General features: G+C 39.4%; 1 protein-coding gene across 2 annotated transcripts in view; it reads left to right on the forward strand.

The window, feature by feature from the left end:
• CKAP5 (cytoskeleton associated protein 5) overlaps window positions 1-27,445 on the forward strand; it is a 43,994-nt gene that overhangs the window by 4,077 nt on the left and 12,472 nt on the right. For both annotated transcript variants that reach the window (XM_040602161.1, XM_040602162.1), the window contains exons 4-31: window positions 547-718; window positions 1,744-1,876; window positions 2,169-2,272; window positions 2,644-2,757; window positions 3,003-3,107; window positions 6,303-6,392; window positions 6,492-6,656; window positions 7,479-7,607; window positions 8,503-8,685; window positions 9,816-9,929; window positions 11,124-11,234; window positions 12,493-12,585; window positions 13,144-13,329; window positions 13,791-13,885; window positions 15,271-15,328; window positions 15,412-15,537; window positions 15,867-16,003; window positions 16,164-16,338; window positions 16,859-16,972; window positions 18,774-18,902; window positions 19,534-19,728; window positions 20,379-20,511; window positions 21,303-21,391; window positions 22,604-22,729; window positions 23,427-23,576; window positions 23,983-24,186; window positions 25,572-25,707; window positions 26,502-26,695. In XM_040602161.1, the coding sequence (XP_040458095.1) occupies window positions 547-718; window positions 1,744-1,876; window positions 2,169-2,272; window positions 2,644-2,757; window positions 3,003-3,107; window positions 6,303-6,392; window positions 6,492-6,656; window positions 7,479-7,607; window positions 8,503-8,685; window positions 9,816-9,929; window positions 11,124-11,234; window positions 12,493-12,585; window positions 13,144-13,329; window positions 13,791-13,885; window positions 15,271-15,328; window positions 15,412-15,537; window positions 15,867-16,003; window positions 16,164-16,338; window positions 16,859-16,972; window positions 18,774-18,902; window positions 19,534-19,728; window positions 20,379-20,511; window positions 21,303-21,391; window positions 22,604-22,729; window positions 23,427-23,576; window positions 23,983-24,186; window positions 25,572-25,707; window positions 26,502-26,695 (3,760 nt within the window). The remainder of the gene's footprint in view (window positions 1-546; window positions 719-1,743; window positions 1,877-2,168; window positions 2,273-2,643; window positions 2,758-3,002; window positions 3,108-6,302; window positions 6,393-6,491; window positions 6,657-7,478; window positions 7,608-8,502; window positions 8,686-9,815; window positions 9,930-11,123; window positions 11,235-12,492; window positions 12,586-13,143; window positions 13,330-13,790; window positions 13,886-15,270; window positions 15,329-15,411; window positions 15,538-15,866; window positions 16,004-16,163; window positions 16,339-16,858; window positions 16,973-18,773; window positions 18,903-19,533; window positions 19,729-20,378; window positions 20,512-21,302; window positions 21,392-22,603; window positions 22,730-23,426; window positions 23,577-23,982; window positions 24,187-25,571; window positions 25,708-26,501; window positions 26,696-27,445) is intronic.

Below are 27,445 nucleotides of genomic sequence, written 5' to 3' on the forward strand. Positions count from 1 at the left end.
GCAGCATGTATTTCAACATGTGTGTTTTCTGTGAAGATGACCCAGGCTCACTATAATTATCTGTTCTAACAGGTGGAAATGTGGCTAATGCTTTTACTGCAGTTTGTCTCCAAGGATAGACAAAGGAGATTCTATTCTGATTTTTTTTTTTTTTTTAAACAAAAAAAAGTAGGTCATACAAATTCTGATCTAAGGACGCTTTTTTTCTTTTTCTTTCTTCTTCCCCCTCACCCCCGGCAAGGGAACAGATTTAAGTAGCAGATTGAATTAAATGCTCTGAAGTAATTTCAGAGGGAGGCCTGCTTCTGTAATTCCAAGCTGGGTGTGGAGGGTAATTATGATAGGGCAAATATTCTTCAAATTTTACAGTAGCTTAGTAGCTTCACAAAATAATAGCTATAATAATTAAGTAAATGACACAATCCCTAAATGTGCACTAGAATAATTTCATAGATTATTTAGAAAAAAAAATAATCTATTTATCTGTGGATCACTCTCTGGTTCCTACCTGGATTCTGATGCTATTCTGTGTTTTTTAACTTTCAGTGAATTTGGTTCAAAAATAATCTCACTGAAGCCAATTATTAAAGTATTGCCAAAACTCTTCGAGTCTCGGGAAAAGGCAGTTCGAGATGAAGCTAAACTCCTTGCTGTGGAGATCTACCGTTGGATAAGGGATGCTCTGAGGCCTCCATTGCAGAACATAAATTCTGTTCAGGTGGGCAGAAAGTAGTTCTGTATGCACACATTGGAGAAAACACTTCCATGCTCACCTTCCCTGATTCCTGTTGTGTTTGGTGTTCTTAAAGTCAAAGCTGGATTTTTTCAGTAACAGCAATGCTATTTTTTTTAGCTTCCTATAACTTTACCTAAAACGTTAGTCCCTCTTTGTTTATTGTAAAGAAATTGTGACTTATGTTTTGTTGCTCTGAATATTTGAAGTTGTGGGGGGAAAGCAGCATACTGAAGCTGAGGGAGGGGATTTAAATATTCTTAAAAAGTAGAATAGTATTTCTTGGAGACCTAACTCAAGGGCTTACCCTTATAAAAGACACCTGTATTCAAAGTCTTCAAGTCAACCATTTTCCTTCTTGGTTTTCTCCTGAAATTTTTTCTTTACACAGCCCTTCAGACTGGTTTTGGTGGTACGCGGGACGTGACTGTTCCATTCCAAGAAGTGGCATTACAGTAGGATAGAAAATTATGCTGCTGTTGGAGCTGGAACATTCCAATATTTTAAAACTTTTTAAGTTATTTTGCAACCTTCCCTACTATCCACTTCAGTTAATTGTGTTCAGGTGGAAAGCAGTAGCTTGCTGGAAAAAGGCATGCTTTTTAAAAAAGAATTAATCCCATCAAATGTCGCTCAAAATGTTTGTTACATTGTAGTTTGTGTGTAATAATAGCATGACTGTAACAAGATGATCTTCCTTCATGCTCAGCCATTTTTAAATTAAAGTTTTTACAGAGGGGACACATTCTTGCCATTTTACAGTTTGTCCTTACATAAATGTTTTGCATTAATATCTTTCTTACTCTGTTCTGTGAATATACTTGCTCAAAAGCTTCTGAACAGTGAATGTGAATGGAAAGTCAATTCTTTGGTGGGAGAAAAAAGAACTTGAAAGGTAGTGCTGTCTGGGCTTAGAGATGGCAAAACTCCATTGCCTTCCATGAAGCGTTGTTTGTCTTGAGGTACATACAGAATGTCTCTGATATTATGATTCTTTTCCCTTTTGGCAGCTGAAAGAACTGGAAGAAGAGTGGGTCAAAGTGTCATCAGCTGCTCCTAAGCAAACCAGGTTTCTGCGTTCCCAACAGGAGTTGAAAGCAAAATTTGAGCAGCAGCAGGCAGCTGGAGGAGATGCAGATGGGGGTAAACTACTTAATCTCTGAACTCCATTGGGAAGCATATCACTGGTATATTATTAGTGAAGAAATGCATTAAATTATAAAGTTACTTTCACTCAAACTGTTGCAAAATATGTGGGGTGCAGTACGCAACAAGCAAATGCAGCTGGGGCAAAAACTTTATATGAAAGATCTGTCCTTTGTAATGGCAAAATCACAATTACCAATAGTACTTTTTAAACAAAGAGCCTTAGGTGGTGCTGTAGTCAAAATTTCATTTGTCACTCTGCTCATATATTTCTCTCTTCTGGTTCCAGGAGGTGATGATGAGGAAGAGGCGGTACCACAAGTAGATGCATATGAGTTGCTTGAAGCTGTAGAAATTCTTTCCAAGCTTCCCAAAGACTTCTATGAGAAAATAGTAAGTATAAAGTTAATTACTACCAGTTAATTGTATGACATGTGGAGCTATTAAGTCTTTAGACTTCCTGGCATTCTGCTATGTGTGCTTTACTGTGACATGGGTAATAACAGACTAGTGTAAGTAAAGTATAGACTATTACAAATAAGTATCACTTTGATTTACCAAAAAGCAAGCTGTAATTCTAAGGAGCTGAAATGTCCTAGGGAAGGACTGTATTTCATACTTCATTGCAATTATTGATGTTGAAGTGTAGGGAGACTTTGGCTTTCCCAGGATAGAATTAAGTTTTAAAATCTATGGTTTGTGGCAAGTATGCTTCTCTAGAATTGTTTACATTTATAAATGAATGTAAATTTTTTGCTCTGCAGGAAGCAAAAAAGTGGCAAGAAAGGAAAGAAGCTCTAGAGGCTGTTGAAGTGCTAGTGAAAAATCCCAAACTGGAATCAGGAGACTATGCAGACTTGGTGAAAGTTCTCAAAAAGGTAATAAATAAAACCCAGAGTGTGCATGCCGTTTAGTATTTTTTGTAATGTGTTTGTATTGTACTCTAAAAGTTACAGTTGGGGTAGTACTCATTAGTAGAAACTTATTAGCTGTAACAGTGGTGGAAATAACCCTATCTGTGGCCCACTGACTACTCTAAGAAATTCTTCCAAGTCTCTGAAACTTGAATTTGTCAGCCTTTAACGTAGCTTTTCTGGTCTTTTGTTTTGGCTTTTCTATTCAGGTTATTGGAAAGGATACAAATGTTATGTTAGTTGCTTTGGCTGCAAAATGCCTTGCTGGACTAGCTTCTGGCCTCCGAAAGAAATTTGGACAGTATGCAGGGCATGTAAGTAAGAGTATGTACTTTTTTCTGTTTTTATCTATGCTGGAGACTTTTTTTTTTTTTCTTCTTCTTCTTCTGTCAAACCTTCGTATCTCTCAAAGGTATTATTGGTACCTTGGTATTTATTATTATGAATGCTTACCTGCTGTTTAGTGGAGCAAGCAGTGAAACATCTGCCAAGATCACTTGCAGCTTAGGGTCAAAAGGAACTTTTTTTATTCACATTCAGCAACGTGAAGTTCACTGTTACAGTAAGCCTTCTGTACTGAGACAACTCTGAATTACTCTGTCATGAAATTAACTTTATTTACATTACCTCATCCTGGAGATAGACCAACAGAAATGCATTTGTAGGCTACAGTGGAAAAAATAGCTTCTGAATGTGAATTCTACTTAGCAGCTCCATGATGTATGTTTTAGGTTGGTATGGTGTTTTTTTTAATATTGGGGGAGGATTGGTGGTGGGTTTTTTTGCTGACTGGGTTTTGTGGTTCTTTTTGTCTGCTTTAAAAAGCCAAACTACTGAGATTTTTGGTACCTGTTCTGGAGATTTGGTTTAATGCTCTTCTCTGTTCTCCTTTGCTACTCTTTTACCAACAGTTAATATCAGGAAACATGGGGAAGCTTAACCAGTCTCTGGAAGGAAAGGGAGGTTTTAATCAGTTGTAGTTATCTCAGTTGTTTCTCAAGCCTCCGTTGCTATGTTCTTTAAGCTGCTCAATTAAATTTTTCTTGTGATAAGTGAGAATGATGGGGGTAGAGCTTAGAGACAGAGGGAACTGATGTGTCAGGCAGCTGATAGGGTTACATTTAGTGATGAATTGGGGAGTTACTGAATCTCACTGCTTCAGAAACATTCAAATCTCCTGAATTCTGAACAACAGTTTGGAAAACTCTTTTGTTCTGAAAGCTGTCTGTAGTTATAAGAAGCATTCTTACATGTCTTCATGCACGATTTGTGTGTTAAAGGGTAACCCTCATACATACAGAGTTGGTATTGAAAAAGCCAAGCTTCTGAAATAAGAGTATAGCTCTATGGTTGCCAAGCAGATGGTGTTGAGAAGATGAATTTTTCAGTACTGTAATGGCAGCTATGAATTGCATAATCACAGCACTCATTTTACCAGTTCACTTGACTTTGTTGGATTTATTTACTAGTGAGGAAGATACAGACTTCTCCTGAGAGCAGGCATTGGAAGTGTTATGAAACAGAGCTGTTGCTAGAATTGTGGGATTATTATAAACCCTATTAGTTAAATATAGGACTTTAATTTTACAGTCTGCAGTCTATCTTAAAACAAGAGTGATGAAATAAAGTACAGAACCATACTATTCGCTGTAATGGAGTGTATGTGGCCCAGCTTCACCTCTGTTGACTGCCTTTGGAGCCTGGGACTGACTCTTCTTCCTCCCTTGCTGTTCTCACATAGGATACCTCTTTTAACTTCACGTTAAAAAATACTTGTTCTAGCTGCCAGCGTTTTCTAAAACAGAGACTTAATGATTTTGGATGTCTCCTTCCTATGACTTTGTTCTCTGCAGGGTTTAGGAGTCCAGCACCTGCAGCAGCATGTATGAGGGTCTATATAAAAGGACTGTTCTGGTTTAACCCTGGCTGGCAACCAAGCACCACGCAGCTGCTTGCTCGCTCCCCCGTCACCCAGAGGGGTGGGGAGGAGAATCAGAAAGGAATATAAAACTCGAGGGTTGAGATAAGAACAATTTAATAATCTAAACAGAATTAAAAGATAAGAACAACAGTAATAATAAGAATAATTGGGATGGAACAATGGGGGGGGGGGGGGGGGAAACCCTAAGTGATGCACAGTACAACTGCTCGCCACCTGCTGACTGATGCCCAGCCAGTCCCCAAGCAACGATCCCACCCAGCCAACCCTCCAAGTTTCTATACCAAGCACGCCATCCCATGGTATGGAATACCTCTTTGGCTGCTTCAGGTCACCTGTCCTGGCTGTGTCCCCTCCCAGTCTCTCGTGCCCTTCCAGCCCTCTGGCTGGCAAGGCCCAAGAAACCGACGTCCTTGACTTAGTATAAACATCACCCAGCAACAACTAAAAAACATCAGTGTGGTTATTAACATTGTTCTCACATCACAGCCGAAACACAGCACTTTACTAGCTACTAAGAAGAAAATCAACTCATCCCAGCTGAAACCAGGACAGTGGTGCTGTTCTGTATTAATCAAAGAGGAGTTTTTGTTGCTAAATTCTTTGTGAATAGGGAGTTTGCAAGTTGCTGCTTGGCAAAGGATACTACCTGCGCCTAGGTCACTGTGTATTATTGCAAGGGGTTGAGATCTCTTAGTCAGCTTCTGAGTAGAAAGATCTGTTTTGTATTATGCAAGAGCTTATAACTTCTGTAAGGCATCAGACTGCTTCCAAACTGTGAACTGCATTATGTTTATGACCATCTTGAAAATAGCCTGCTTTCCACAGTTAAAAGCTCTGCATGTTTCTGGCTCACTGGCAGAAGTTTTTACTGTTACTGAGACCATACTTAAATGGAGCTGCTGGTATTACTGGCACATGATAAGGTGTACTAAATTTTTTTCTGCAGTGACTGCCTGAGCAGCTAGACTGGGTATGAATTGCTGTGGAATTCCAGTATAGCATAGTACAGTGTCAGGTGTGCTTTTTCAGGGTGATAGATATGAAAAGTACTGCTCTAGGAAGACTCCCGGTTGCTTTAGAACCATGGTCTTGTCAGCTGTGGGTCAAATGAGAGCTCTTAATGAGCCACGCTGAGTGCTGTCAGGAAGCTGGGGACAAGGGGACAGGTTATGTACTACCTTAGATTCTTGCAGTACAAGAGCACAGCACTCAGTACTGAGAAATTGTTTTAATTTCTGTTCTGTTGCTCTGCGTTCCAGGCCAGTAGAGCCAGAGTATTCATCTGTAATTATGTAGGCTTGTATATCTGCCTTTTGTTTAGCTTTACTATGAAATTTAAAAAATATAGGTATTTGAACATAGATTGACTAGCATTAATCTAATATTGGAGATTGGCTAGAATACACAACTGCAGTATGAACTAGTTTATCCCGGGGGGGGGGGGGGGCAGCAGTGATGTTTACATTATTTGCTTCTCTTTAGAACACCAGGGAGCAGACTACCAGGCTTTCCAGTTATATTAGTGAAGACTGGATTTACTTTCTTTTTTTTTTTCCCATTTCCATAGGTTGTTCCCACAATCCTGGAGAAATTTAAAGAGAAGAAGCCTCAGGTAGTGCAGGCCCTGCAGGAGGCCATTGATGCAATCTTTCTTACAGTAAGTAAGAGTGACACTTTTCCCATTGTCTGAGCATTGGACTCATTTTGGTTCACTCTTCTCTTTACTGAAACTAACAACTTCTGTGTTCAACACTAGACCACGTTGCAGAACATAAGTGAAGATGTGTTGGCAGTGATGGACAACAAAAACCCAACAATTAAGCAGCAAACGTCCCTCTTCATTGCAAGAAGCTTCCGTCACTGCACACCTTCTACTCTGCCAAAAAGCCTGTTAAAACCTTTCTGTGCCGCACTTCTCAAGGTAAAGCGGGAGTTGGTACTTCCCTGGCATTGACTTGAGCCCTGTATTTGTGAAGCATTGGCTTGTTCTGGGAGAAAGACCCTCTGGTAGTGCAAGGACTAAAGAGGTTTTTTGTGCTACGACGTCTAACTTGAGGATGCCTTTCAGTCATGGGAACAGTCTAGTCTCTGATACTGATACTCAGTATCAAACAGAACTCTGATAAGAACTCTGATTAGTTTAGCTTCTCTGATACTGAAAACTCAGTTTATAGCAACGTGGTTTGCAACTGTTAAACTTACGGGCACTGCACCACTTGGTTCTTGCAGACATCTCTAGCAGGCTTTTTTGGAATGCCACCCATCATCTACCATGAATAAAATACCATCTCATATCAATTATTGCAGTTACACTGGAGCATTTTTTCAGTGTAAACAATAATGACATATACTTTTTTTCACATTGAAAAATAACCTTTTCCTTGTTATGGGAAATACACCCAACTTCAAAAATGGGTATTTGAATGGGTTTGCAGAACTTCAAACTCCTTGTAGACTTCCATGGTGTTGCAGTGTCTATTAAAGCATAAATGTTTATCTTCTTCTTGTGGTGTGAAAGATCCAAAGATGGGAAACTGGCTATTCTGAGAAACAGTAGACTGGATCGGTACATAGAAAAACAAGTGAACACCAACCTTTTCCTTCCTGCAGTAGGATGTTGAGGATTATTCTGTAGTAGATGCAGATTTTGAAAAAGGGGAGGGGATATATACAGAAAATGGTTTTAAGAATATGTGTAGCTATGAGCTGTAAGTCATATGATACAGGTTGTCTTTCTCTGCAGCATATCAACGATTCTGCTCCTGAAGTAAGAGATGCTGGTTTTGAAGCATTAGGCACTGCCCTGAAAGTGGCTGGAGAGAAAGCTGTGAATCCCTTTTTAGCAGATGTAGACAAATTAAAGCTTGATCGGGTGAGTTTGTCATCATAAATGTTGTAAACAATGCTTCATTTATCCATTTAAAACACGTCATGGGCTAGAGAAGATGAAAGATGATGCCATAGCTTAAGACTGTCAGCACAGATTTTTAAAAATTTATTTTTTACTGAGAAGTTACTGATGTTGCAGGGAATCTTGAGTATCTATTTCTTGCTAGACTATCAAGAATCTTTTCTTTGACTTCCACTACCTAAAATGTATTAACATTACAGCTTTCCATTCTTATGTAAGTATGTGTTTGGCTTCAAGGCTTTATTATCTGTGAGATGGGTTGTGAGGTTTGGTGGTTTTGAGTTTCTTGGTAGTATGTTTTTGGGGTTTTTTTGGTTGTTCATGGGATTTTGTTTGTTTGTTATTGAACACTTTCTCTGTTCATACGAAATATTTTAGGGTTTTATGTCACAACCATATGGTCTAAATCTGTATTACTAGACAGGATTTGGTATTAAAATTTACTTAACAATAAAGTTTTCTTCTTTTACATAAGCTGACATGTTTGTCAACTGAATGATGATTTTATAATTTAAGGTACTAAGAATTAGTCTTCAGAGCATCTGTAAATGTTAGCCTATTAATGCATTTTATGCGTATAAACACACTTCATTTTGAACTAGGAATATTATTCTAACAATACAGTGATGGCTAATGCCACTGACAAGTTAACCTTACTCTAATGTAAGGAACATGGGATAACAAAATGTTTAAAGTAAACAACTTAAACTTTTCACATTTTTTTCAGAAAGGTCAAATTTGAGCCACTACTGTTGAAGTGATGCTGTACATCCAATTGTAGCTAAATAGCCTTTTTTTCCCCTTCCCCCTCTTTTTTTTTTTTTTTTTTTTCTTCTCTTTCTTAACTGTTTGTCAGATTAAAGAGTGTGCTGAGAAGGTAGAACTGGTTTATGGTAAAAAGACAGGAGTTGCTGCTGAGAAAAAAGAAAGCAAGCCTGTTACTGGAAAGGCGCCTGGTCTTTCAGGAACTGGTGGAGACAAAGAAACAAAAGATGCAGCAAGCAAACCAGGACCGCTGAAAAAAGCACCTGCTGTGAAGGTAAGATAGATTGCCAAGCGATTTGTCTGACAATCACAGTAATTATTTATTTAATATCAAAGGTGGTCTGTTGAATGCCTCTTTCCGATGAGGAGCCAGTCCTTCTGTAGGAGTAGGTGAGCCCAAGAACAAAAAGAACCAAAGACTTTCTCAGAATGTACTTGATGATGTCTCGGGATTTTTAATCATACGGACTGTCTTGTCACTTAAGTATTAATACTGGGTTTTGATATTGCAGTAGTGATAGACCACTAGAGGCATCAGAGGAACCTCAGATGTTGTAACATTAATGTGCTCTGTGGTGATGTAGTAGAACATTTGGCTGAAGTCAGCATCTCTTCTTACAACTAGCAATAACTGCTCTCTTCAGCATTGTTTTAAAATTGTTACTGTAAATATTTTGAATCATTAGCCTGTGTTACTTTAAAATGATTATTTTGGTTTTAAAAATTGATGTAAGTAGCACTATAGGTGGTCTTTGTAATACAGGCTGTCCAGGGAGGTGATGGCATTACCGTCCCTGGAGGCATTTAAAAAAAACATGTACCTGGGGTGTTTGGGTATGTGCTTGTAGTTTGCAAAAAAATAATATTACATGGTTTAGGGGTGGGCTTGGCAGTGCCGGAGTAACGGTTGGACTTGATGATCTCTAAGGTCTTTTCCAATGTCAATGATTCCATGATTCTCCAAGTGGGAAACCTGGAGAAACCTGGAAGTGAATAGTAGAATGGATCATATTTTCTAAATTCTGTTGATACTAGTGACCTGGAAAAGAGACACCAGTTGCAAGTTTAGTATCTTAATTAACATCCATAGGAGAATATGTAGATTAAATCGTTATTTCCCAGACCTTCACAAATAGATACATTCTTTCCCGTTTTGTCTTTCATTGTCTCCTGTCCATGTTACTGTACATGTTTTATAAAACCTCATAGTCTGAAAGCAACATATGAATTAAATAAGCTGTAGCAGAAAACTGTTTCTTTGCCTTCAGCTGTTATGGTACTAGAGAGAGACTTTTTTTTTTTTTACTTTAGAATGTGCAAGTGTAGAAAACCAATGGCTCTTTTGGTTATCTGGTTAGCTAGAGACCTGTTTGATCTTGGTGAACTTGTCCTTTTCTTTTCTAGTCAGGGGTCCCACCCAAGAAAGGTAAACCAGCTGCAGCTGCAGGTATGGGAGGCGCTGGGGCTAAAGGCAAGAAAGGTCCTGAGACCAAAGAAATATTTGAATCGGAGCTCTCGGTGAGTATTCTCTTCTCTGAAATATGAAATCCTCTCTATAAGTAGCTTTAGTTAATCAGTTCTTCAGCTACTACAGGTTTTTTCACTGAAGATGGGGTTGTTTTGTTAGGAGAAGGGAAAGTAATGCATTTCAATAAATGGAATTCATAACTGGTAAAATACATGTTTGATATATTCTATTCTTCAGGCTGTTGGTACGAGGCCATGTATAACAGTAAACAATAAATCGTGCTAATATGACAGGGTATATCATGTTGTCCCTGAGCTAGGAACGGGTGAAAAAGGTAATGATAGGACTACTTTGTATGTAATATAGGATGCATAATTTGCTGAAGATGTCTGGTATTAAAAGCTTGAGAATACAGTATTCTGGAGTTTACATTGAAATCTGAGGTAGAATACAGTAGTAATTGAAGGAACTAGAACTAGCGCGGGCTTGTTCTCTGCCATTCATGTTAAGTTACACTTCATGAAAATGATTGAATTCTGTGTGTCAGTTGAGAATTCTATCTTATCTTTTTGGTAGGGAACCAGGTAAGCTAAGCTGTTTGTAGGTCAAAGTAACAAAAAGCTGTTAAAAGCTTTGCTTGATGTATCTGCAAGCTTTTTTTGGACTGTCCATTATCTTTAGAGTGTTGCTTAGAATGAACACTTTCCATGTAGTTTATATTGCCAGTTATACATTGGAAAATGAGTATACACTTCTGAAGGTGATACAGACACCAGTGAAACAAAGGAAATTTTTATCATTTTTCATACACTAAACTTCTGAATTTTGCTAAGATGGATGCAGAAGACGAGTCTTCTCCCATCCACCCTTATCAACCACTGATTCATTGTTGTGAATGTTTATTCAGACTTCATCTACAATTTGCAACATCATTTTCTGTTACCCCTGCTTGATTCTATAAGTAGATAGTGGCTACTTGGGATTATTTTTGACTGTCTGCACAATTTCTCATACTTTTGAGAGATTATTTTTCTGTTGCAGTACTATTTAGTAGCTTCTTAAATTTGTAAGGCCCCTAAACTATAACACATACCAAATCTTTCAACCTACAACAGAAAACTTCTCATGTTTTCTAAGTGCACCACAGTCTAGGGGTCATTCCAGTATATTCCCTGTCCTTAAGGCTGCTGCCCCCCTCTGCAGGGAGGCAGTGCAGTGTTAACCTTGTTCTGATCCATCTGCAGATAGAAGTATGTGAAGAGAAAGCTGCTGCTGTCCTTCCAGCTTCTTGTATCCAGCAGTTGGACAGTGGTAACTGGAAAGAGAGGCTTGCCTGCATGGAGGAGTTCCAGAAGGTGAGTTTGCAGCCGTTGATAAGAAGAGAGGCAGGTAGGGGAAGAGAAAGAAAGCAGTAATTTCTTCAGCTTTTTAGGCCTGTTAACTCTTTTAAAAAAAGACATACCAGTAGCAGTGGTAGGTCAGCAATTCAGATGGATTAAACAATACTTGGAAAAGGTGACTTCTATGGTTTAAATTGGTTCTTATTCCATAACAATAGTGGACTAAGTCTTTTAGTTTAATGCAGATAGTTACGCTTTTGTCAAAAATTTTAGTATGTGGATTGAGGATGCATAGAGGTATTATTAAAACAATAAGTAATTCTGAAGCTTAGACTGAATGATAACTAGGCTTAAACAAAAAGCTTTGCGATGACTCTGCAAAACTGGTTGCAAGTTAGTCCCTGCTGATTGCATGTTAGGCAGCAATTGATTATAATACTAAAACTTCAGTTGGCAAATAGTTGATGTTTGACAATACCAGCAGTCCTCACAGCTGGTGGCCAATGCTTCATGTAGTCACAAGCAAATAAAACGTTGTGTATCATTTGGATATGACGCCTGGCTTTCTTCCCATGGTATCCATCATAAGACCTTCACGAGTTCATATTTAAAAAAGCATCAGTTGTAGGTGTGCAAATAGTTCATGCTGCTGCAGCATTACAATTGCAACTGAGTTTTAGTATTTTAGTGGAAAAGGTGACTGACATAAATGGTGAGTGGCTGCGCTGAAGTGCTGCTGTAGAAGCCAGCTTTACTCAAGTGTAAAGATGTTACATTTTCAGTGGAATGGATAAGCCTAACTACAAGTGAATTTAGATTACATTCAGGCTTAATCTCTACTGTGTAGCCAGCATTCTAGTGGGAAAGGTGCACGGTATACTTAAACTTGAAAAAAGGAAGAAAAAAAAAAAAAAAGGAGAAAAAAAAAAAAGCTTGGGGTTTTTTTTGCTTGGTGTTTGGTTTTTTTAAGCTAAATGTTAAATTCCCAGGGCTGGGGTTGCAGACAGTCTTTGCAACACTGTATGTTCTTTAACAAGTATCTTTACAATGTGAATGCTGTAGTATAAATGTTGTATCTCAGTACCTGTAAAATTGGCTCCTCATAAAAGTGGGTCCTGTAGTATGGCTTTTTCAGGTAAATTCTTATGCTGAGAATTTCTACCATTTAGTTCAGTATTAAGAAAATATTTACAGGACAGTTGTGACAATTTCTGTTTGTTTTGGGTTTTGTATCACTTGTGACCCACTGGTGACCTTACTGTTTATCCTTTAGGCTGTTGAGCTTATGGAGAGAAGTGAAATGCCTTGCCAAGCTCTAGTAAGAATGCTGGCCAAGAAGCCTGGTTGGAAAGAAACAAATTTTCAGGTAATACATTATCCTTCAGTAACAAACAGTCTGGTTTTGCTATTTAATGTAAGCTGCATTTCCACCTGAAAGGCTGGCATGTCTGTCACCGATGACAGTCCTGGTGCCATGGCCACGCTTGTATCTGTAGTCAATGAGAATATAAACTCTGAAATGAGATTTTATTTCTGCTAACAAGTGAGACGTAGAGACAGCATTTGAAGATGTCTAGAAGTGTATGTATGTGTATATATGTGTGTGGATATGTGTATGTGTAAGTTCTAGAGGTAGATAATGACTGACCAGTATTATTGATTGTGTACGTATGTATACATATAGATGTAAAAATGTGTATTTGTGTCTATACAGACAATACGATTATATATAAAGCATGTGTAGATGTGTATTTGTGTACAGAAATAGTGTATATATACACAAATACATATTTTAGGTATCCGTTTGCGTTTACCCACAAATACATGCTTTTCAATACATACATCTGTAAATATATAGAATAAAATATTTAATCTAAAATCCAGGAAGACATGAATAATTTCCTTGCTGTTACGGATGTTCCAGGTGATGCAGATGAAACTGCATATAGTTGCATTGATTGCACAGAAAGGAAACTTCTCCAAAACTTCAGCACAGGTTGTGCTAGATGGTCTTGTAGACAAGGTTGGTGATGTGAAATGTGGGAGTAATGCAAAAGAAGCCATGACAGCAATAGCAGAGGCATGCCAGTTACCATGGACTGCTGAGCAGGTGGGTGAGCAGCAAAGGTATTCTTCTAGTAAATAAAATCGGAAGTATTATGTGGGGTGTTCTTTTAGTCTGAGGAGTAAATCCTAAATCTTTGATTTTTCTCTGTTGCCTGAAAGTTATTTGTTTGCTCTCAGACATCTCCAAAGGCAGAACTTAAAACAGAAGTTCCCCCCAAAAGGGAAATAACAAATAGTAAATTAGTATTTTGCTGATATACTGCCAAAGCAGGTATATGCCCATAATAATGGTATCTGTGGCTGCCTTTAAGTACTACAGGAGCTTCTGGTTTGCTTCAGTTGCAATTGTGTTCTGCTACAGTGGTACAACAAACTTTCCTTGTACACCCCAGCTGTTTATTTGCAATGCCCTGTGTTTTTTGCAAGTGTCTTCACTTCTTTATTACGGTCCTTTGTCACCTGGTTTCCCAGTAATAACTTACACTTATCTTTCTTCTATTCCAGGTTGTGGCTATGGCTTTCTCTCAAAAGAATCCTAAAAACCAGTCAGAAACTTTGAACTGGCTTTCAAATGCAATTAAAGAGTTTGGCTTTTCTGGGTATGTCTTTTAAGTAAATTGCTGAGAGAAACTTGCGTGAATGTTTCTAATCTAGGACTAATTGTTAAATTGGTCTGAAGAGGATGACAGCAAGTTCATCTGAACTAATGTTCATTGAACTCTGGAGCTACCTCTGTCAGGTGCTCTTCTAGCTCTGCATGTGTAAATGAAAGTATCTGGCATTACCAATAAGATGCTACTACACTACTAGATGCTTTATTCATTGCTTGGCCTTCTCTGAAGAGCATTTTTCTTAAAATTTATGTCTGTTGCTTTCCTTCTACTTGGGTACACCTGCACCCAGGGGATCACTGTATTTTGTGGTTTAAAAAACCAAACCCTGAAGCCTACAGAAGAGCACATACCAGCATGCTTATTGCTCTCCTTCAGAAAGAATTTGAGGCTGATAACAGGATGAAGTTTTAGCTGGCGAAATAGTCGTTACAGCATCTTGTGCTGTGAGGGTAAGAAATGGATTCTCCATCAGAACCAGGTGTAGCATTCCTTAATTTTCAAACACCATTCTCTTAACTGAATGTGGACAAGCATACGTAATGCAGTTTACTCTTGAGAACAAAATTTCTAAGCAGTGAAGACTTCAAATATTAATTTATTTGGTTACTTGGGTAGTTACTATGCCTGTCCAAGTTGTTTTGCAGCTATTGAATGGATAGTAACATCAATTAAGTCTGGAAAATGAGCTCTCCTCTTCAGTAAATTCCCTAAAAAGTGTGTGTTTTCCATCAGGGTGATCTGTGTGTAGATTGGATACTGGAACAGCAGCATTTGGGGCTGCACAAAGGAAGCTTCTGTGATTATCTGTTTTCTATTGAATTCAGTGGTAGTATAGAAGATTCAGTAATCTAAACCTGCCTTTCTTTCTCTTGGAAATTTCTTTGTGACATTTGTGTCTCTTTCTGGAAGATACTGAGACAGACTTAACAAAAAAACGCAACCAAACCCTCACCTTTATTATGTAGCCATGCTTCAGGTACTTCAAATTATTCTAGACTCATCCCTCAGGGTCCTAGCAATTGTGTGGGTGATGTAGTTTAAGAAACTTTCTGGGGGAAATAATAGCAGTCTTTGATATTAATTACTTTGTTTACTGTATTGCTTTTCATAGCAGGCTATTCCCCAAACCAATCTCTTACAGCAGTTATTTAAATAGCTGCTACCATCTATAGTATTTTGTAAGTGCAAATATCTTCTTGTAAATTAGTTGTATAAATCTGTTCTCAGCACGTTTTTTTTTCTGTAGTGTATTATGATGATTTTGTTTCTTGTTGGTGCTTCCTGTGTTGTATTTTACTTACAGGGTATCTCTTTCTCTTCCCCCTCTTCCCCCTTCCCCCTCCCCCCCCCCCCCCCCCGCCCCACCCCAGACTGAATGTCAAAGCTTTCATCAGTAACGTGAAGACCGCTCTTGCTGCAACTAACCCAGTGAGTAAATTGGTAATTCTAATCCTGAATTATTATCAGTCCTTAAATTCGAAGACTGACTGCTTCTATCCTCTTTCTGGCAGGCTGTAAGAACTTCTGCCATTACACTGCTGGGAGTCATGTATCTTTATGTGGGACCTCCTTTGCGAATGTTTTTTGAGGATGAGAAGCCAGCCCTTCTCTCCCAGATAGATGCGGAATTTGAAAAGGTATGAAGTGTAGCTGTCTTACTACTAAGTATCATTAAAACTACTTGGAAACTTCAGTACCTGGAATCTGTACTAACGCTGTGGTCTAGCCTGTGTTTTTCTAAATGGATCAGATATTTTTTTTAAGACTGCTCACTGAAGCAGCTGCAAACTCATTATGTCTAGCGATGTCAATAGTCACTTTTCTGATGACAAACTTCAAAAGTTTCTGGTTTTGTCGGAATAGCATAATGTTTTAGAAGTGCATTTATACCATGCAAGTGTTTTTATTTTTACTGTCAAATGAAAAACTGTAAAATAGCTGTTTCTGATTTTTGTGTTTCTTGCAGATGCAAGGGCAGACAGCACCAGCCCCAACTCGTGGCATTTCCAGGCATAGTGCAGTGGGTGGGGATGATGGTGAGGAAGAGGAACAGGAGGATGTTGGAAACGATGTTGTGGATCTCTTGCCAAGAACAGATATTAGGTACGTTTGAATTCTACAACCTGAAGACATAATTTCACTGCAGTTCAAAACTTTGTGTTTATAAGTGCTTTCTAAGTAGGGATCTGTGGTGTTAAGGCACTCAAATACTAAAAGACACATAACTAAAAAAAATGGGCTTTTAACCTTTTTTCTCTTACAGTGATAAGATCACAGCTGAACTAGTGTCTAAGATTGGGGACAAAACCTGGAAGGTCAGGAAGGAAGGTCTAGATGAAGTGACAAGCATAATAAATGATGCTAAGTTTATACAGCCAAACATAGGAGAACTTCCAGCTGCCTTGAAGAGTCGTCTCAATGACTCCAATAAAATCTTGGTACGTTATTCAAAATCCTGTTTCAGCTGTTTCCAGCTTAGAACTTAGGACAAACTATTTATGATTATGGAACCTTGCTTATTACTCAGTCTGTTACAATATCATGAAATCAACAGTTGGAAAACTGTAAACTCTGTATTTCTGGATAATGTATTTGCTGCTTTTTGTAAATATTTGGTTTTCTTTGCTTTGTATTTAAAAAAAAAAAAAAGCCTTCAAAAAAGGGGAAAATCTACCTCTAGTTTGAATGTAATATAATAAATCTTAACCAAAAAGAAGTTTAAATAATACTCTGCTTGTGAGAAAAGTGAAGTGTCCCTTGTTTGAAGATATTTTTAGTTGAGCTTTAATTTTCTCAGAATATAGAAGTAACTTTATCTTTGTGATGGATTTGAAGTCTGGAACGGGTATCATTGAGTAGGCATTCTAAAGTAAAAGCCTAAGTGTACAGCAGTGTTACTTTTCCCCATGTGACTTGGAGCTTTGCACAACTCGTTGTAACTTTTTTGTTTATGTGCAGGTGCAGCAAACACTGAGCATTCTTCAGCAGCTAGCAACAGCAATGGGCCCCAATATCAAACAGCATGTGAAAAATTTGGGCATTCCTGTCATCACAGTCCTAGGAGACAGTAAGGTAGGACACTCATCACGATCTCTTTCTTTTATGCCACTCGCTGTCTTGAGCTATGTCTGTTTGGACTTGCTGTTGGGAGATGGATGGTAGTTCAAAGTGAATAAATAAATAAATAAAGTTACTTGTAGAACTCCTGTTCTTTTATCATGTCAGTGTGGGTTCCAGTGTACGTTGTTGTCTTTGTGTCACAGTATAGGAGACCTTTGAATCGTAGGTAGAAACGGGACACTCTCAACTGACAGTGAAGTTTGTGTCATGTCCGTGTTGACCTCATTGAGATGCTATGCAAAATCTAAGCTGGGACCATGGGAAAGGGCTGTCTGAAGCAGTGGGGAAAGGAGGCTTGGGAAGATGCCAGTGTTTTGTGCCAGAAGTCACAGGCAATTATCAGAGTTTCCGATGTGTCTACTCTGTGAGTAGGAAAAAGAGCAGAAACTGGATCTACCTGTCCCAAGCAATGGAAGGACTAGGACAAGTCCTAGGGCTAGAGAAAAACTTAGTTTAAATGTTTCTCTTAAAGGGTCTTTAAACACGTAAAATCTCAGTTCTTTAGTTGTATTCTTCTCTTATTCATCTTGAGGAAACAGCAAGCTCCATTTACTTCCATGTGCATGGTTTAAGGATAAGACCAACTGTGATTTATCTTTTACTGTTAGTAAAATGCATAATACTGGGCTACTTGTAAGCACTATGATGCTGACAGAGGACTGTACGCTCATTCAGACATTAAGAGTAGTCACTTTTTTGAGGTACTGCAAGTTTTACCCAGTTTATTCAGTTGCTAGGGTTTCTGAAGATGAAGAGGGATCATCTTTGGGCCCTGCTTTGAAATATTAATAGTGCCCCCCCCCCCCCCCGAGTGGTTGAGGAAAATCAACAGCTTGCACCATGAGTGAAGACAAATTAAATTTGGGTGGTGGGAGCCAAGGCCACTTCAGAGAGGCTGATGATCTATGTACCTGCAGCACGTGATTTGTTTCTTTTCCTCAATGAGATTAAAGACGGACAAGTTACTTGCAAGGACACTCCCTTCTTGTTTAGATACAAGCCTGGATGTTACCTTTTGCTTTTAAAACTGATTCATACTAAAGCTAAATGAGTCTTACATGATCTGCTTGCCTCAGACTCAGCCTACAGGGGAGTGTCATGTGTATGGAGTCATGTCAGTACTGCTCATCTTCTGAAGAACCATGGTTGTTAAGTATTCAATCTGCTTTCTTGTAACTTCACGTAGCTGCTTCAAAAAAGGGTGCTGCTGTAAATTTTGCTTGGAAAAAAACACTAAAGGTGGAAACTGGTAGGAGTTTGAGGGCTCCCCTCTTCCTGACTTGACTTTAGCTTGTGTCTGTCCTAAATAAGGGTGCCCTAATAACAGGCTGCATAACCCACTTGCCTTGATTTATGAATGTGTGAAGTCTATTTCAAGCATTACGTAAATAACTAAGCTTATTCTTTAGCTTGTTTGAGAGTTAGGAAACTCCCAAAATTCTCATCAATGAATGGTAGCAGGTACAAAGTGTTTTTTAAGATACCCTTTGTCCTTCTTTATTGAACTTTATTTTTAAAAAATGATGGTAGATAAGAGTAGTGTCTGATTCAGTGATTTCTGATACCATCACTAAAACTTAATTCTTCTGAATCTTAGACTTCTCAAGCAGTGAATAAAAATAAAGATTTCAAAGCCTGTGATGTATGTAGAAGCTTTATCCTTTCATGGAAAGGATGAATCAGTTGCCTCTTTTGTTGTAATCTTCTGACCCCTCTTTAGAATTATTCTTCTTAAATCTTGTTCTTGATACAGAATAACGTTCGTGCTGCTGCACTAGCAACTGTGAATGCCTGGGCTGAACAAACTGGCATGAAAGAGTGGTTGGAAGGGGAAGACCTGTCTGAGGAGCTCAAAAAAGAAAATCCTTTTCTAAGACAAGAGGTAGGCTTCTGTTAAGTAAATTTCTCCTTACATGTGCCTAATCAAAATAACCTTACCTGCTGTGGACTATGTTTATCTATGCAGTCTGAAATGACACAATGCTACCGTTGTGTGAGTAAACAAGTAATTATGTGTTCATACTGAAACCTCAGAAAGCCAATAACAAGTTTTATTCCTGCATGATAGCTGTCATTCAGATTTTGAAGCCTCCTAAATGAAACTGTTGTCTGTTCTGATCAGTGCTTTAAGAGCTAGTGTGCTTTCCCCCAAATTAACCACGTGGTAAGGAAGACCAGAACTGAAGTGGAGACATTAATGTGTTTGAGGCCAATAAAGTGCAGCTTAAATTCTGCTGTTACTTTCAAAAGGAAGAAATAGCCCTTGCAGTCTTAAGATGCCATGCTCAGAGTTTTAAGGTAGCTGCGTATTAATGTACTGTACTCAATATTTTTTTATTTTTAATGGACATGACAGTTGATGTTTAAGAATACTTGTCTGAACAAAGGTTGGGGTGGTGGGGTTCTTTCCTACCTGCGTAGTGGTATGTGAAGGACTACTATTCAGGTTCTTGTGGCCTGACACAGCACTATGAGCACTTCTTCAAAAACTTGTATTTTAAACTTTCTTTCAGCTTCTTGGTTGGCTGGCTGAGAAGCTGCCAACCCTCCGTTCTGTTCCTTCTGATCTGCTCTTATGTGTGCCTCACCTGTACTCCTGCCTTGAAGATCGAAATGGGGATGTGCGTAAAAAAGCACAGGATGCCCTGCCATTCTTTATGATGCATCTTGGCTTTGAAAAGATGGCAAAAGCTACCAGCAAGCTGAAGGTATTTCTGTTCCTAAGAATAAGTAATGTGACCTTGAATGAGTGGATATTAACAAGTCACATTCACGATCTCGTGATATGCTGTCTTGAGTCATGTAAGTTTGTCTGCATTGAATGTTCTCAGAGGGGCTGGAAATAGTATCAGGAGGCTGTGATTTAGAGCTCTCTGCTTCAGAAGGACTGCTGTCACCACAGGTTTATTGCTCTGGGAGCTTGACACTCATTCACTCTGCTTTTCTTCTGAAGAAATCTACCTGCACGTAGTTTCCATACCGGTTACTGTCTGGCTGTATGCCTTTGAACACGTGCTTTAATATGACTTCTAGCAATTTGGTGTATCTTATGGACCCTTTGAGTGCTGAATCTCTATTAAGGCACTTCATTAATGTCAGAGGACTACTCACTCGGAACAGATTGCTGGCTCACTTGTTTCCTGTAGGTCTTGCAGAAGAAGCTTAATGCAAAAGTGGTTTATTTCAGAACAGAAATAGCTGAAAATATTGAGAACATTTATCTCAAGTCATGAAAGATGCTAAATGGATTAGCTTGTTTCAAACTAGTGTAACTTTCCTCATGTGTGGCATGTATTAGTAATGACTATCACTAGTCTTTCCAAATTTATAAAATATTTTTCCTTCTTCTGTTCTGTAGCCAACTTCCAAAGACCAGGTACTGGCCATGCTTGAGAAAGCCAAAGCTAACATGCCAGCCAAACCAGCCCCTGCTAAACCATCTTCCAGAGTGGTAGGGGGAGCAGCTTCAGCCAAATTCCAACCTGCATCAGGTAACCTCTCATGTTCTGGGAAATGACTGAGGAAAGGGTAGGTTTTGAAGCTTCTTGACATGCCAGAGGAAGAAATATACTTAGCAGGGTGTGAGGAATTCAGCATAGTTACTGTTACAGATGGCTGTGTCATCTAGTGAGTTCTGTTTGCGATTCAGGTCTGACTTGAAGTTGAGTCAACTTCCAGTGTAGGAGGGTTTTTCCTTTCCACACAACCATCTGTCAGCTGCTCTTTGAAAATAGCTACTTGGTATTGAAGCTAACACCCATGGACTGGAGAGGGGTGGGTTTTTTGGTAATAATAATCTGATTTGAACTTAATATAATTTTTTTTTCTTCTCACGTTTAATTTTTTCTGGGCTATTTCCTCAGTATAATTTACTGTGGGGCTACTACAATGCTTGTGCTGACACAAAAGAGAGGGTAATGGGTTTAGGGGACAAGTGATTTGAAGAAGCAGTCCTGTCTTATCTGTCTGCTGGTGCTAGCTTGCCTGCTCAATCTAGGTGCAGCTACAGCTCTAGACATTAGTCTGCACAGTATACATGTGTATACATTTTTCAGTTGTTGTGATAATGACAAATTTGCTAATGTTTATGACCTTAATTATGAAAACTTTGTATGCTAACATAGACTTTAAGGAACGTATTTTATGAGTCTAAAATCCTCAGATCTCTGTGTGATAAGCATATTTTATTCATGGACAGTTTTTCTTCTGTCCTAAGAATGGAAAACTGTACTAACCTAAAATGGGCTTGTTGGTAGTTTGAAATGGTCTATTGTTTCTCCAGTGCTTGCTGAAGATTTGGGGTCCAATACCATGGAATCCAAGCCTGATCCCAAAAAAGCCAAAGTAGGTGGAGCCTCCTCTAAAGCTAAGGTATGTTGATTTGTTTTGTATAAAATGAGTTCTGTGAAGTTAATAGGTGTAGTTCGTTAATGCATTATTGGTAGTACAGCCCTTGCTAGGGACTGCTTTTATACTGAGAATCTTTATGCTTGTCTGAGTTCTGAAATGACAGGTGTACCCATATCACTTACTTAATCACTACTTTTGTTATTACCTATTTAATTACTAAAGTCTGTGTTGTCAAAGATGCAGTCTTGTGAGCTGCTCAGGCTGTTCTAAATCTGCTTGGCTTCCTTGATTTCGTGCTGTTGAGAATTCATTCTTACCATTGCAGTTCCAAGCTTATACTTTGAATGGTAATTTTGAACCCATGTATGAAGAAATTAATCTCTCCTTTACAGTACGAAGGGCAAAATGTTCTCAGTCACAAGTGCAAAAAGAGAATAAAGATGCTCTAAATGCATAATAATCCAAACTGATTACATCTGAATTTGTGGTTAGGTTTTTTCCATTGATTTGTGTTACAGTAAGTTTTTTGCTGATAACTTTCAAGTCTGTCCGATGTGTATAACCAGAAGAAAACCCCAAATTGTTCTACAGTCCCAGTGCCTCCATTGTCTAAAGGAGCACTGTAACAAGAACGTTTGATGTGGGTTCAGATTCATGGCAGGAATGAATGGAACAAACCTTGAAGGATTTGCCGAAGTCAGTATTTTCTTCTGTCAAAACTCTGAACCTTGAGTTAATGCCTTTGCTGTGAAAGCATTCAAAGGTTTAGAATGGTAACTCTTACACGTAAGTAGCTGTCTAACAATATCAATAAAGCCTTTTCTGTGGCTTATTTACAGCAGTCAGGTGTTAATAGCGCTATGTCCAAGGGCAATACCAACCTGTCCAAAGGTAACACAAGCCTCAGCAAAGGCAGTACCAGTGTGACAAAGAGCAAATCTATCAAACGGGTACCACGTTGGATTTTAGTAGGAATGTGTGTGGGTGACTAGCACACTGGTTGAGAGTGGTGTCTTACTTCACAGGGTACTGCTGTGCACACTGTCATGGGTATTGCTTCCACAGCAGCAGAGCACATACTTTTAAAATTCTAATCAACGTCATTCTTCCAGCTTTTCTCTGGCTGTTGTACACATAGGCAGCATGAGGTTGGCTGGTATCTAATGCTTGCAGTTGCTGGGACTGAGGCGTATACGCGTCTTGTGTTGCCTGTTAACATCTTGCTTTTTTCAGGGTGTACAGGGGAAGAAAGTGCTCAGCAAGCCTAATCTGAAGGAAGATGATGATAAATCAGGTCCTATTTTTATCATAGTCCCAAATGGGAAAGAACAGAGGATGAAGGATGAGAAAGGTCTGAAGGTGAGAAACATCTGTATGTATTCACAGGTTTTGAAGGAGTGTCATTTGTATGCATTCTTTTGTTTAACTTGGAATTAAACAACATGCTATGGCATGAAAGTGCTAGTCTCTGTCTATCCCTTGGATTTATTATCTGGTTCTACAGTTGACTTCCACAGGCTGATATCTGGTTTGCTGTGGTGGTATTCTTCCAATTTTCAAATTTTGTGCCTTTGTATACTCTGGTAAAAGCCAAAGGCCTTTTTACAACTTCCAAGAGATGGTCTTCAGTTGTGAAGTATCATCAAGGCTTCACTGAAAACAGTTGGCTAATTTCAGAGTTCTAAGATCCGTTGTACTTAAGACACTTATATTGAACAGCCTGCTTATGAAGCTTGTCTTTTTTAGGGAAATTCTATTGCTTGAAACATGTATGTTAGTTGTAACTTGCTAGTAAATAGGCCTACCTATAGCTTAGAAACAACCGCTTCAAATGATAATAATTAAGATGGTGGCCTAAAGATAACCACTCCACATAAAGAAAATTGTTCGTGTAAGCCAAGGGGAGCAAACACCACTGAATTTTTCCCATTACTTGTTAATAAAGAGAAGGCTTTGAAGACAGATTTTAAACCAGAATGAAGAGATGCAGTCTGTAAATTGTATTAGGAAGAAAAGGTATTGCTTGCTTTGAGTCCCAAATGCTGCCTTTTTACAGGTGTTGAAGTGGAATTTCACTACTCCCCGTGATGAATATATTGAGCAGCTAAAAACTCAGATGTCCAGTTGTGTGGCCAAATGGCTACAGGATGAGATGTTTCATGCAGACTTTCAGCACCACAACAAAGCATTGGCTGTTATGATTGAGGTGAGTTTGGATCTGTGGTAGTAGGTGACATTGTAGAGAATTCTTCTCTGCTATGAATGGTTTTGCTTGCATTGAAGTAGAATAGGAATTTTCTTAAGAGTCAGGGGTCATTGTTCTGTGAAGTTGAAACCTTAACATATATATAGAAATAATTTTCAGAGGAATTATGAAGTTGGATGTTAATGTTGTTGGGAGAAGGGAAGATTTCCTCACCGGAGACTTCTCTTAGAATTTTGGGAAACTGTATAAGTTAAGTGAGTACCTATGATTCTAAGAATCAACCAATAAATGTAGACCATCTTACCAAGCATAACTTTCCCTTATAATCTGTTCTTTTCTTGAACAGTGTGTTTTCCTTTTGCACAACCTCCTTTATTTTATTTTATTTTTTCTTTTTTTCTTCAAGCACTTGGAGAGTGAAAAAGATGGAGTCATCAGCTGTCTGGATCTGATCTTAAAATGGCTTACCCTGCGGTTCTTTGATACAAACACAAGTGTTTTAATGAAAGCACTTGAGTACCTTAAATTGCTTTTCAGTTTGCTGAGTCAAGAAGAGTATCACCTTACTGAAAACGAAGCTTCCTCTTTCATCCCATATCTTATCCTAAAGGTACAGTTCATTATATGGAAACTAGCCTTAGTTTTCACGAAGAATATAGCCAGATACTATGAAACACTTTAATATGTTCATTCCAAATATACTGTGAATGCTTTTAAATCCAGTGGGTGGCTGATTGTAAGTGGTGTTCTCCAGGACTCCATACTGGGGTCAGTTCTAGATAATATCTCAATCAGTGGTCTGGATGAGGGGAATCAAGTAAGTTTGCAGATAACGCCAAGGTGATGGGCAGTATTGATCTGCTGGAGGGTGTGAAGGGCTCTGCAGAGGGATCTGGACAGGCTGGATCGATGGGCTGAGGCCAGCTGTATGAGGGGCAGCACGGCTCAGTGCAGGGTCCTGCATGTGGGATACAACAGCCCCACACAGTGCTACAGGCTTGGGGCAGAGTGGCTGGAAAGCTGCCTGGGGGGAAAGGACCTGGGGGGTGGTTGACAGCTGGGTGAACGTGAGCTGGCAGTGTGCTCAGGTGGCCCAGGAGGCCAGCAGCGCCCTGGCTGGTGTCCCACACGGCGTGGCCAGCGGGGCCGGGGCAGTGCCCGTCCCCCTGCGCTCGGCACGGGTGAGGCCGCCCCTCGAGCCCTGGGCTCAGCTCTGGGCCCCTCACGGCCAGAGGGACACTGAGGGGCTGGAGCGTGTCCAGAGCCGGGCGGGGGCTGGGGGGGCTCAGCCTGGAGAAGAGGGGGCTGGGGGGGGCTGACCGTTCCCTGCAGCTGCCTGAAAGGAGGTTGTAGCAAGATGGGGTTTGGCCTCTTCTCCAAGGTAGAAAGCAATAGGACAGGGGTCCTCAAACTTTTTAACCAGGGGGCTGGCACGTGGATGAAATGGCAGGCAGTCATCTGCGGCTGCTTGGTTTCCCCCCCAACCCCCAGCGGGGGGGTTCTGTAAATACTGGGTGCTGGATTGAGGACCCTGGGGGGCTGTATCCGGCCCGCGGGCTGTAGTTTGAGGACCCCTGCAACAAGACTAGAGGAAATGGCTTCAGGTTGCACTGGGGAAGTTTAGATTGGGTGAGAGGGACAATTCCTTCATAGGAAGGGTGGTCAGGCACTGGGCCAGGCTGCCCAGGGAGGCGGTGGAGTCACCATCCCTGGAGAAGATGCGTAAATGTAGCACCTGGGGACATGGCGCACTTATTAGCGTTAGGTGAACCACTGGACTTGATGATCTTAAAGGTCTTTTCCAACCTAAATGATTCTGTGATCTATATTGCATATTTGCCTTTAAAAGCCATTTACCGAAAAGGATTTTGTATTGACAATAGTTCTGGCTTTCCTAATTTTTTTAGACTGATCTTACAGTATCATGAGAATATTTAAAATATTACGTATGTCTTTCCGTTGTTGTTTTGTGTTTTTTAAAACCTTTTCCACTAGGTAGGAGAACCAAAAGATGTCATCCGTAAGGATGTACGTGCCATTCTGAATAGGATGTGTCTCATCTATCCAGCCAGCAAGATGTTCACTTTTGTCATGGAGGGGACAAAATCCAAAAACTCAAAACAGCGTGCAGGTGGGAAATGGCATGATGAACTGAGTGATTACAAAGTACTTGAAATTGGTTTGGGTTGCATCTTGAAAAATCCAGCGTAATAACATTTGGTGGATTGTGAGATTTACCCCTGTATAGCATTTAATGCAAATACTTAAGTGTTTAAAGGATCATATTTTTAAAGTAGTACCATTTTGTGTTTTATTGTCTTCCAAAGACAAGCATTCTATTAATTTGCAATCAGATTATGAGTTTCCCTTGAGTAGGCTTGTAGTCTCATTGAAAACAGTGCTGGGGAGAACAGTAACAGGGCTATTATCCAAGAGACAAAGAGAATTGGTCAAGAGTTTGGAAAGAAATGTCTCTACACTGTACGTCTATCTCAACTTTATTATAGAAATTAGTTGTGGTGTGGTGTTTGTAGTTCAAACTACTCCCTAATCACCTTGAAAATATCTTATCCTGATATAGCCAGAATGTTGAATGATGTATGTAATACAGCATTGCAAGCTCTCAACTGTCTAAACTACTTAGATGTGAAGTTAACTGTAACGTTGCTCATATGTGGTAATGGGAAATATTTGAAGGGTATAGGGATGACTGACAGCTTTTAGATGCTATCTGCATGAAGTATTCTGAACCTGTAGTTTACTATTCCATTCCATCTATCACCTGGCATATATCAATCATCAGCATAGTGATTGACACTTCTCTGCAGTGAATGTTCAAGGTGTGCAAGCAACGCAGAAAACTGGGAGGGCTCTCCTGCCAGCAGCTTTAAACCTGAATGTGTACGTGTCATTTTCTTCCTTTAGAATGCCTGGAAGAGCTTGGATGTCTGGTTGAATCCTATGGCATGAATGTATGCCAGCCAACTCCAGGGAAAGCCTTAAAAGAAATGGCAACTCATATTGGTGATAGGGACAATACTGTGCGCAATGCTGCCCTGAACACCATTGTGACTGTCTACAATGTTCATGGCGACCAAGTGTTCAAGCTCATTGGAAATGTGAGTGTAAAAGGAAATAAGATGATTTTTTTTTTTTAACTCCCCCACCCCCCGAATCCTTACACTGTTGTAGGGGATTAACACTGTACTGCTTGTGATTGGTCACGGTACACCTTGCTGCTGGCATCAAGAGCATTTTGTAATGTTGGAAATAACTTGCTATGCCATAGATACTCTAAAAGTTAGTTGGTTAATTCCTGATTGTGGGATATATAACCTGGGTGTTCATGAATGAAAAACTAAACTGGAAGAAATGAGTAAAAAACAGACTTTCATGGCAATTAAATTGTTTATAAAGAGTAACTTGCTCTTGTAATCGACTGTACAAGTAACATTTGTGACTCAGGATGGTATTTGGGTAACTTATTTGGCTGAGAAAGGCTAGTTGTTGGGGCTCCATGGAATACTCTTGGCTTTTTTTTCAATGCCCATCTCCATGCACTGCTTTGCAGCTGAAGTCTGGTTCACTTTGTTGTATTGCATTTAGTGCTGAAGGTCTGTGTCAGTACGTTGTTGCTTTGTATTGCTGCTGTTCTGTTCTCTGGAAATCATACTTAGCAGTGTCATCTAAAATGCAGTAAAAGTTAAAGGTGGCAGAAGTTGGCTTCTAGTCTCCAGCAGTGGAAAGCTAGTTTGCTGTGTTGTCCACAATTATTGTGCATAACCATTAAGTATACTGAATTCTTACTTGAATTGAGAGCTGTTTTTTCATGTTCTGAACTTGTGGTCTTGGTAATGTTTCTAGCAGCA

The sequence above is a fragment of the Falco naumanni genome, chromosome 7, assembly GCF_017639655.2.
Source record: "Falco naumanni isolate bFalNau1 chromosome 7, bFalNau1.pat, whole genome shotgun sequence".
Lineage (NCBI taxonomy): Eukaryota > Metazoa > Chordata > Aves > Falconiformes > Falconidae > Falco > Falco naumanni.